Source organism: Oncorhynchus gorbuscha, unplaced genomic scaffold, assembly GCF_021184085.1.
Source record: "Oncorhynchus gorbuscha isolate QuinsamMale2020 ecotype Even-year unplaced genomic scaffold, OgorEven_v1.0 Un_scaffold_27:::fragment_6:::debris, whole genome shotgun sequence".
Classification (NCBI taxonomy): Eukaryota; Metazoa; Chordata; class Actinopteri; order Salmoniformes; family Salmonidae; genus Oncorhynchus; species Oncorhynchus gorbuscha.
In genome coordinates, this window is record NW_025745132.1 from 44,679 (window position 1) to 56,136 (window position 11,458).

The 11,458-nt window shown below is 41.2% G+C and overlaps 1 protein-coding gene across 1 annotated transcript in view; it reads left to right on the forward strand.

Moving 5' to 3' along the window:
- Positions 1-10,719, forward strand: part of LOC124017546 (integrin alpha-2-like) — a 48,416-nt gene extending 37,697 nt beyond the window's left edge. Inside the window, exons 19-29 of the mRNA XM_046332762.1 lie at positions 102-187; positions 2,316-2,457; positions 2,560-2,652; positions 2,764-2,840; positions 2,953-3,139; positions 3,244-3,354; positions 3,521-3,631; positions 7,719-7,832; positions 7,951-8,040; positions 8,244-8,360; positions 9,198-10,719. Coding sequence (XP_046188718.1) covers positions 102-187; positions 2,316-2,457; positions 2,560-2,652; positions 2,764-2,840; positions 2,953-3,139; positions 3,244-3,354; positions 3,521-3,631; positions 7,719-7,832; positions 7,951-8,040; positions 8,244-8,360; positions 9,198-9,293 — 1,224 coding nt within the window. The 3' untranslated portion in view covers positions 9,294-10,719. The remainder of the gene's footprint in view (positions 1-101; positions 188-2,315; positions 2,458-2,559; positions 2,653-2,763; positions 2,841-2,952; positions 3,140-3,243; positions 3,355-3,520; positions 3,632-7,718; positions 7,833-7,950; positions 8,041-8,243; positions 8,361-9,197) is intronic.
- Positions 10,720-11,458: the final 739 nt, after the last annotated feature.

Consider the following 11,458-nt stretch of genomic DNA (forward strand, 5'->3'; position numbering starts at 1 on the left):
TTGAACTGGGATGTAGAACTGGGATAGGGCACCTCCACATCTGAATTCCCAATTCAACCCTTAAACAGAGTGTCATGTCTCTCTTAACACTCTTAACACAGATCCCATTCTCCAAAGACTGTGGCTCTGATGATCTGTGTGAGAGTGACCTGCTCTTGAACGTCAAGAAAGGAGAAATGATTCCCAGGTGAGATCTGACACTCAATCCAGCATAGTAAATCCATACTGAACACGGCGTCAGTGGTGCAGGCTACCTTAAACCTAAATCAATTCAATTCAAATGGCCTTTATTGGCGGAAACATATGTTTACATTGCCAAAGCATGTGAAACACAACAAACAAAAGTGAAATCAACAATCAGAAATGAACACTCCCTTTAACCTATAAGATCTCATGAATAGCAAACACAGTATTCCAAAATGTTTTTCTGTGGGACCGGACAAATAATTCATTTTCTGTTCTGCTGTTCTGCTTTAGTGAGAATAAACTTCCTCTATCAAGCCTTGCTGGTTAAAGAAAATGAATTCAGATAGTTTCATAAGTTGAAAGACAGAGGCCATGATTCAAACACACCACAATGTAGCAACATTGCACTGAACTTGACTTTTAAAATCAATTTCCCTGACATGATAGCATTGACAGTAAACACTATGGATGTCGGCTCTAACATAATTACCTTTAACAGTTAAGTGCAGTGCGATTTGTTTGAATCCAAGCGAATCATTAACAGACACACAGTACAGACAAACAGTACAGACACACAGTACAGACACAGTACAGACACACAGTACAGACACACAGTACAGACACACAGGACAGACAGACAGACAGACAGACAGACAGACAGACAGACAGACAGACAGACAGACAGACAGACAGACAGACAGACAGACAGACAGACAGACAGACAGACAGACAGACAGACAGACAGACAGACAGACAGACAGACAGACAGACAGACAGACAGACATTACAGACATACAGACAGACATTACAGACCAGACAGACAGACATTACAGACCAGACAGATATACATTACAGACAGACATTACAGACAGACAGACATTACAGACCAGACGGACATTACAGACCAGACATACAGACAGCACAGACATTACAGACATACATTACAGACCAGACAGACATTACAGACTGACAGGCATTACAGACCAGACAGACAGACATTACAGGCCAGACAGACAGACAAACATTACAGACCAGACAGACATTACAGACCAGACAGACAGACATTACAGACCAGACAGATATACATTACAGACAGACATTACAGACAGACAGACATTACAGACCAGACGGACATTACAGACCAGACATACAGACAGCACAGACATTACAGACATACATTACAGACCAGACAGACATTACAGACTGACAGGCATTACAGACCAGACAGACAGACATTACAGGCCAGACAGACAGACAAACATTACAGACCAGACAGACATTACAGACCAGACATGACAGACATTACAGACAGACAGACAGACAGACAGACAGACAGACAGACAGACAGACAGACAGACAGACAGACAGACAGACAGACAGACAGACAGACAGACAGACAGACAGACAGACAGACAGACAGACAGACAGACCAGACCAGACCAGACCAGACCAGACCAGACCAGACCAGACCAGACCGACAGACAGACAGCACCTCGGCCAGTCAGAGGGGTAGCATGATATATTTTATTTTCACTGCTCCAGTTAATGGTGACACTGTTAAAAGATTCCCCATCATAATATAGTGTCTTAATTACAAAACACTGAAACAGTCCCACCCCATCATAATATAGTGTCTTCATTACAAAGCACTGAAACAGTCTCACCCCATCATAATATAGTGTCTTCATTACAAAGCACTGAAACAATCCCACCCCATCATAATATAGTGTCTTCATTACAAAGCACTGAAACAATCCCACCCCATCATAATATAGTGTCTTCATTACAAAGCACTGAAACAGTCTCACCCCATCATAATATAGTGTCTTCATTACAAAGCACTGAAACAATCCCACCCCATCATAATATAGTGTCTTCATTACAAAGCACTGAAACAGTCTCACCCCATCATAATATAGTGTCTTCATTACAAAGCACTGAAACAATCCCACCCCATCATAATATAGTGTCTTCATTACAAAGCACTGAAACAGTCTCACCCCATCATAATATAGTGTCTTCATTACAAAGCACTGAAACAATCTCACTCACATACTGCAGGTATATTTTAACATTCATTCTTATCCCCTCTGTATTGTTTTGAGTAAAATGAGTGTTGTGTTTTGCAGCTCATCTAAGATGTTGGTCAGCTTTAAGAACAAGAGGCTGTCCTTCACTGTGTCTGTGACCAACAAGAAGGAGAATGCGTACAACACCCGAGTCATGGCCACATACTCCAAAAACCTCTTCTACGCCTCCATCAGTCCTCCAGTATGGATCAGCCTCTTTGATGTTTAGCATGACACCCACTATAGGATGACTATTTGCATATTTATCAGTAAACATTCCCTAAAATTGTGGGATTCATTTCAGAGTGATGAAACAGAGGTGAAGTGTAGCTCCACCCGAGAGACTCGTAGCCTCTCGTGCCAGGTGGGATACCCAGCTTTAAGGAAGACCCAGGAGGTAAGACCTGACGACAAAACAAAATACTATGGGTGTGTGTGTAGGTCTCTCTCTCTTTCCTTGTCAGCCAGGGTTGTCGTTTCCTAAACAATACACATCTGTTCCCTGCAGGTGACATTCGTAATCAACTTTGACTTCAATCTGAATCAACTGCAGACCGAAGCCGATGTGAGTTTTGAAGCTCTAAGGTAGGAGTACACAGAACTTGCTTGTTTGTTGATCACATAGTAATCTCTCTTAGTCCTATGGATCTTCTGTTACATGACTGATTGATTGATTGATTACATGTGCTTATTACAGTGACAGCACAGAGGTGAACCCCTCAGACAACCACGCCTCTATCTCCATCCCTGTCCACTATGATTCAGAGATCGCTCTCTCCAGGGAAGCAAATCTCAATTTCTACGTGGTTGACATGGACAATGAGGTGAAGACCACAGTGAATACTTTCAATGACATCGGTCCTGAGTTAAAATTCTCTCTGAAGGTGAGAAATAATGCACAAACAATCATTATGTGTCAGTCAGTCTGTGGTAAAATACTTCCCCTTGTGGTAGAAATGGTAAGACAGGTGTTTTCTCTTCTGTTCAGGTTTCGACAGGGAATTTCCCAGTGAATATTGCCTACCTCACAGTCTCACTGCCCAGCGATACAGCAGGAGGCAACCCATTACTGTATGTGACAGGAGTCAACACTGCACCTGTGAGTAAAAATAACCAGTCAACCTGTTTCTAAATAACTAGGCATGGCCCAGAGTTGCTGGTTCAAATCCCAGGTTTGACGGGGGAGAATCTGGCAAGAATTACCTTTCTGATGGACTTAGTTATATTTTAAAGAGATTGACTGTTGCCCTCTTGTTGTTCTGCAGGCTGGAGATGTTAGCTGTGAAGTAGCCAGCCTCGTCAATCCTCTGAAGATCAGTGAGAAGCCTTACACACCATCCTTCTCCAAGGAGAACCTCATGAGCACAGAGGAGCTGGTGCGTTTGTGTATGCATTCCTGTGTGTATTGTTTGTGACAGAGAGAGACAAAGATAGGTTCAAAGTTTTACATCTAATGATCTCCTCTGAATGCATACCTGGGTCATTCCTACGATGGTTCACAGTTTTACATCTAATGATCTCCTCTGAATGCATACCTGGGTCATTCCTACGATGGTTCACAGTTTTACATCTAATGATCTCCTCTGAATGCATACCTGGGTCATTCCTACGATGGTTCACAGTTTTACATCTAATGATCTCCTCTGAATGCATACCTGGGTCATTCCTACGATGGTTCACAGTTTTACATCTAATGATCTCCTCTGAATGCATACCTGGGTCATTCCTACAATGGTTCACAGTTTTACATCTAATGATCTCTGAATGCATACCTGGGTCATTCCTACGGTGCCTTTTGGAACTCATAACTTTTGAGGAAAAAATGATATATATTTAAAAGAAAAAGAGCATTCTAATCAGAGAAAAGGACATATTAAAAACATATTGGTCAAGCTCAGGCACTTTGTTTGTTTCAGGTTCTTTTTATAACCTTTCATGTGAATAATCCTAACAGGGTGGACATTTGGAGCCCAAATTCAAATCAAATCAAAATCAAATGTCATTGGTCACATAGAACACATTTAGCAGATGTTATTTTGGGTGTAGCGAAATGCTTGTGTTCCTAGCTCCAACATTGCAGTAATATCTACAAATTCACAACAATATCAACATATCTAAAAGTAATAGAATGGAATTAAGAAATATATACATTTTAGGACGAGCAATGTCAGTGGCATTGACTAAAATACAGTAGAATACTGAAACGAGATGAGTAAAGCAGTATATAACATTATTACAGTGACTAGTGTTCCATTATTAAAGTGACCAGTGATTCCATGTACAGTGGGGAGAACAAGTATTTTTTTTTTTTACCTTTATTTAACCAGGCAAGTCAGATAAGAACAAATTCTTATTTTCAATGACGGCCTAGGAACAGTGGGTTAACTGCCTGTTCAGGGGCAGAACGACAGATTAGTACCTTGTCAGCTCGGGGGTTTGAACTTGCAACCTTCCGGTTATTAGTCCAACGCTCTAACCACTAGGCTACACTGCCTGATTTTGCAGGTTTTCCTACTTACAAAGCATGTAGAGGTCTGTAATTTTTAAAATCATAGGTACACTTCAACTGTGAGAGACGGAATCTAAAAGAAAAATCCAGAAATCACATTGTATGACTTTTAAGTAATTAATTCGCATGTTATTGCATGACATAAGTATTTGATACATCAAAAGCAGAACCTAATATTTGGTACAGAAACCTTTGTTTGGAAATACAGAGATCATACATTTCCTGTAGTTCTTGACCAGGTTTGCACACACTGCAGCAGGGATTTTGGCCCACTCCTCCATACAGACCTTCTCCAGATCCTTCAGGTTTTGGGGCTGTCACTGGGCAATACAGACTTTCAGCTCCCTCCAAAGATGTTCTATTGGGTTCAGGTCTGGAGACTGGCTAGGCCACTCCAGGACCCTGAGATGCTTCTTACGGAGCCACTCCTTAGTTGCCCTGGCTGTGTGTTTCAGGTCGTTGTCATGCTGGAAGAGCCAGCCACGACCCATCTTCAATGCTCTTACTGAGGGAAGGAGGTTGTTGGCCAAGATCTCACGATACATGGCCCCATTCATCCTCCCCTCAATACGGTGCAGTCGTCCTGTCCTCTTTGCAGAAAAGCATCCCCAAAGAATGATGTTTCCACCTCCATGCTTCACGGTTGGGATGGTGTTCTTGGGGTTGTACTCATCCTTCTTCTTCCTCCAAACACGGCAAGTGGAGTTTAGACCAAAAAGCTCAATTTTTGTCTCATCAGACATTTACATTTACATTTAAGTCATTTAGCAGACGCTCTTATCCAGAGCGACTTACAAATTGGTGCGGTGCATTCACCTTATGACATCCAGTGGAACAGCCACTTTACAATAGTGCATCTAAATATTTTAAGGGGGGGGGGGTGAGAAGGATTACTTTATCCTATCCTAAGTATTCCTTAAAGAGGTGGGGTTTCAGGTGTCTCCGGAAGGTGGTGATTGACTCCGCTGTCCTGGCGTCGTGAGGGAGTTTGTTCCACCATTGGGGAGCCAGAGCAGCGAACAGTTTTGACTGGGCTGAGCGGGAACTGTACTTCCTCAGTGGTAGGGAGACGAGCAGGCCAGAGGTGGATGAACGCAGTGCCCTTATTTGGGTGTAGGGCCTGATCAGAGCCTGGAGGTACTGAGGTGCCGTTCCCCTCACAGCTCCGTAGGCAAGCACCATGGTCTTGTAGCGGATGCGAGCTTCAACTGGAAGCCAGTGGAGAGAGCGGAGGAGCGGGGTGACGTCAGACCACATGACCTTCTCCCATTCCTCCTCTGGATCATCCAGATGGTCATTTGCAAACTTCAGACGGGCCTGGACTTGCGCTGGCTTGAGCAGGGGGACCTTGCGTGCGCTGCAGGATTTTAATCCATGATGGCGTAGTGTGTTACTAATGGTTTTCTTTGAGACTGTGGTCCCTGCTCTCTTCAGGTCATTGACCAAGTCCTGCCGTGTAGTTCTGGACTGATCCCTCACCTTCCTCATGATCATTGATGCCCAACTAGGTGAGATCTTGCATGGAGCCCCAGACCGAGTGTGATTGACTGTCATCTTGAACTTTTTCCATTTTCTAATAATTGCGCCAACAGTTGTTGCCTTCTCACCAAGCTGCTTGCCTTTTGTCTTGTAGCCCATCCCAGCCTTGTGCAGGTCTACAATTTTATACCTGATGTCCTTACACAGCTCCCTGGTCTTGGCCATTGTGGAGAGGTTAGAGTCTGTTTGATTGAGTGTGTGGACAGGTGTCTTTTATACAGGTAACGAGTTCAAACAGGGGCAGTTAATACAGGTAATGAGTGGAGAACTGGAGGACTTCTTAAAGAAAAACTAATAGGTCTGTGAGAGCCGGAATTCTTACTGGTTGGTAGGTGATCAAGTACTTATGTCATGCAATAAAATGTAAATTAATTACTTAAAAATCATACAATGTGATTTTCTGGATTTTTGTTTTAGATTCCGTCTCTCACAGTTGAAGTGTACCTATGATAAAAATTACAGACCTCTACATGCTTTGTAAGTAGTAAAACCTGCAAAATCGGGCAGTGTTTCAAATACTTGTTCTCCCCACTGTACATAAGGCAGCAGCCTCTAAGGTGCAGGGTTGAGTTACCAGGTGGTAGCCAGCTAGTGATGGCCAAGAAATGACACACAAAAAAACAAATACTGCAAAGTTGCTTAGGAGCTAGAAGCAGTGCTGTCATGTCTGTCAATGCCATCTTAGTTCAACTTAGCCATAGCTCTGTGAGCAAGCAAGTTCCAGCTAGCATAATGTTGAACACTTGAACAGGATTTTAACTTCTCTATCAAACATATTTTAACATTTTGAAATTTTGTTGATTTTTCTCCATAATTAAGCCTAGCAGGGTGGAAATGTATGAGTGGGACATACAGACTAACAACATGAAACTTGGAAGAATAGATATAGCTGAATGTTTACATTTATTTAGCTTTGCACTCTTGTTTTCCCTCCAAAGAAATGATGACACTTCCTGAATGTGGTGTCATTGTAGGAAGGGGTTGTTTTCTTAGATGGAGAATTAAAACAAGCTAACAGGGTGGAAAGTGATATCAGGGACACTCAGAAAATCTTAAATAAAATAATAATAAATACAATAACCATGAGGGGAAAAAGCATTGATGAGAGAGAATTTAAATAGGGCTATAAAATACTTAAGAAAGATTTTAATTATGCTATTACTTTAAGGCTTATGTTTCTTGTGGAAGTTGATGAATAACATGGCAAAAACACCTACATCCTACATTCAAAATGCAGAAAATTCCCTTTCAAGATCCATATTTTTGTTGTTCTTTTAAGGTAAAGGACACCTGACCTTATATTTAAAGCCTTTTGTACTCCACATTTTACACTAAATAAGAAGTGGTATTTCCTCGGGACAGAAAAGGCACCGCATGGTAGGAATGACCCATCTATTGTTTTCGGATTCTTCCAGAACTGTAAGACAGCCAAGTGCCAGCCTATGAAATGTGTCCTGAAAGACATGGGGATGATGAGTGATTTATTTGTGAACGTGACCACGCGGATATGGAACGGCACCTTTGCTGCTGTAAGTATAGACAGACAAATTTGTCTGTTCCACATTGTTTACGTGCTTGCTTCTCCTCCTATTTAATGGTGTCCAGACATCACCTCATTAGTCCTCCTCTTGTGTTGTCTTTGAGCAGTCCTCATTCCAGTCCACTGTGCTGACTGTGAGCACAGAGATAGAGACTTCCCAACCTGAATTGCTGGTCATCTCTCACAAGCACCTGACGGTACTGGACTAATACATAAAATACTTCTCAATACACTAATGTTGTATCTCTGATGTCCAGGCAGAGTTTGTTCATTTGTACAAGTTCAATGTGTTTAGATGACCAGCATATTAACAGCTACACTCGTTGTATTGCCTGACTGCTGGTTTGAAACATCCCGTCTTCTCCTGAACACTGTCATCTGTCTCCTGACCTGTCTTCAGGTTGGCGTCACCATCAGTAAACCAGGGATGAAAGGGGAGATCCCTGTAGGCGTTATTGTGGGAAGTGTGATTGGAGGCCTGCTTCTATTGGCTCTCGTCATTGGCCTGCTGTGGAAGGTATGTGCCAGTCTTTTGCACTTTATGATGTAAAACTCTCTTATACTGAACTACTGAAAAATACAGAAGCTCTGAGCTATCCTAACTAGACCAGCTATCCTTACCTCTATCACGCCAGTATCCCTCCACATTGTAAATATGGTATTAGAACTGACCCTGTATATACATTTACATTACATTTACATTTAAGTCATTTAGCAGACGCTCTTATCCAGAGCGACTTACAAATTGGTGCGTTCACCTTATGACATCCAGTGGAACAGCCACTTTACAATAGTGCATCTAAATCTTTTAAGGGGGGGGGGGTAGAAGGATTACTTTATCCTATCCTAGGTATTCCTTAAAGAGGTGGGGTTTCAGGTGTCTCCGGAAGGTGGTGATTGATATACAGCGCTCTCCGTAATTATTGGGACAGTGAAGCATTTTTAAACATTTTGACCAAAGGTTTGGATTTGTCTGCACTTTAACCTCATGGTCATTGTTTGATTTCAAATCCAAACTTTTGGAGTATAGAGCCAAAATGTTTTTAAAAAAATGCTTCACTGTCAATTATTATGGAGGGCACCGTAGCTTCTTACTGTGTAGTGTTCTTATTGCTTAGCGTGTGTTTGTGTTCTACCTTGTTATTTTTAGTATTACATTGATATTGATTACAGCATTGTTGGGTTTGAAGCTTGCAGGAAAGGCATTTCACGGCACTTGTGCATGTGTCATTAAAAACGTGAAACATGAAATACTCCTACGTCATCTCTTATTCTTCCTTCACGTCTTCTGTTTGTGTACCTTTCTCTCCCTCTGTCTCACTCTCGCTCTGTCTCTATCTGTCTCTCCTTCCAGTTTGGTTTCTTCAGGAGAAAGTACCAGCAGCTGATGAAAAACACTGATGAAGACCAGGCGGAGACCGAGGGCCTGCAGGAGAACGCAGCAGCGTGAGAACCAGGCGCAGGAAAGAACCCATCTTAGAAACCACAATGTGCCAACGGACTGAGAACACAATGACCAAAGACCACAACCACAACCACACACAAACTGAACAAACATGATTTGTACTTACATATTGAGCAAATGGCTTGTTAGTGGAAGGGGCTGTTTGGGTGGTGGCTTTAACATGGTTTTGGTTGTGGAGTGAACGATTGCTTGGAGTGAACAGAAACACATTGTTTGAGCGTATTAGAGAGTGTGTTTTGATTGGGACCAAAGAGACAACAGATTTTATTAGTGGAGGTAACATGATTCTCTCACCACCAAACACTTCCAAGCGAAGACCCCGTTATGTCGGCCATCTTGGATCCTCCATAGGGACGTTATTTATCTACAGTGCATTTTTTTCTGGCCGAATTCATTCTTCAGTACTGGTTTTCCTTTTTATATATGTTCACGGAATTGTTGAGGCCTGTTGTTGAGTAAGAAGCTTGTGTATAGTAATTTGTCATATCAATTGATATTATTGATATCAATTGTTGAAAAGCACAGTAGTATACTGTAAACAGCCTTTCAAATGGATATAGACAATAGTTTACACATGAGAGCTTATGGACGCTATCATATCATAGCATAGCTAGCATATGGCGTTCTCGGTGCTTTACATTGCAGTGGGAGGGGTTTGGCATTATGTTGATGCCGAGGCATCCTTATTTGTGAAAGAGACATTTACTTGAATATCAAAATAATAACAGAACATCAACAACCCATCTCTTCTACTTTCTCTAAGGTACTTCCTGGCTTTGAGTATCTCAGTCACTGTTTTACAGAGACAACGCTGTATAATTACCCCAGCCATACAACTGCCTTGGGAGACACTGTGAAGACGCTGTCTTTAGAATGTACACTGTATTCAGATCAGATTAATGTAACATTTGATTCATTGTACTGTTTGTAAAAATGTAGTGATATTAATCAAAGCAGAGGTATTGAATGTGTAGAAAATAAGTATATTTATTGTGTGTTTTCTATATTAAATATGTATCATTCAAATTCTTTATTATCAATAGATAAAACATAACACTTAAACAAGTGTTTAACTTATTCCCTACATAGCTATGGTGAAAATGCATTAGAAGCACTTCCCGGTTAATCCGTTTATTTCGTACAGTCATTGTATCATGACTGAGAGAAACAACAGCATCTAATTAATTGTAGGATACAGACAGTAGCAGAGACTAAACTCTCTGAGATAATGTTTATGGGATATATTTTTGCACTGATATTTTTCCAGGTGTATTTTCAAAGGGTACATACCACTTCCTTCATTACGATTTTCGAGCATTCATTTTCAACATTATTGTGTTCATTGAAACTTTTGATTTTGTGTTGTAAATATGCTGATGGGGAATCTTATTTCATTAAAACTTTACGTACATAAAGGTGTGAATGACTTCATTTATATATTGTTGGGGACAGCTTTAGATTCACGGGTACTGTGTGTGATCTAATATTTGCCATAGAAAAGCTCCTAGATGAGCTCAGAGTTCAACTCTGTCCTGTCCACTGGCACTCATTGTTCTCTTTCCAACAGGACTCGTCAGCTTCATACACCTTCTACCAAAGACAGAAAAAAATCCTCCAGTATTAGCTTCCCGTGGAACTAATGCTGCGTTCATAACCAAGTGGAAGGTGGTAATTACCAGTTGAGAATTCGTAAATAGCCGTAAAATGCATTCATGTGCATTGAACACATTGGCTAATGGCCAACAAGCTGCATCAACCTTAAAATACAGCTATCATTATATTAAACAAATTATAATGTTTTAAAAAACATATTAATAGATAGCTTTTTATGACTGAATGTTTTGTTGTTACATTAAACTGCCAAAAATTATGTTATAGAGGTAATTTCTTTAGTAGGTCCTGTCAGAGGTCAGCATGTAGGAGAAGTCTGTGATCAGGATGATAGAAGTTACCCACTAGTAATTACCAATTAGATTATTCCAAGTCCAATGTGGTAAATACCACCTTCTTACTTGGATATGAATTCAGCATAATGCACCAATTCAAACTGTGTCAGATAGGCTTCAGACAGGCTCTGGAGCCGTGTGACTATCACTTGACAATGATTAGTTTCACGCAACGCTTACTTAATAGGTACCCTATGCCTTGTG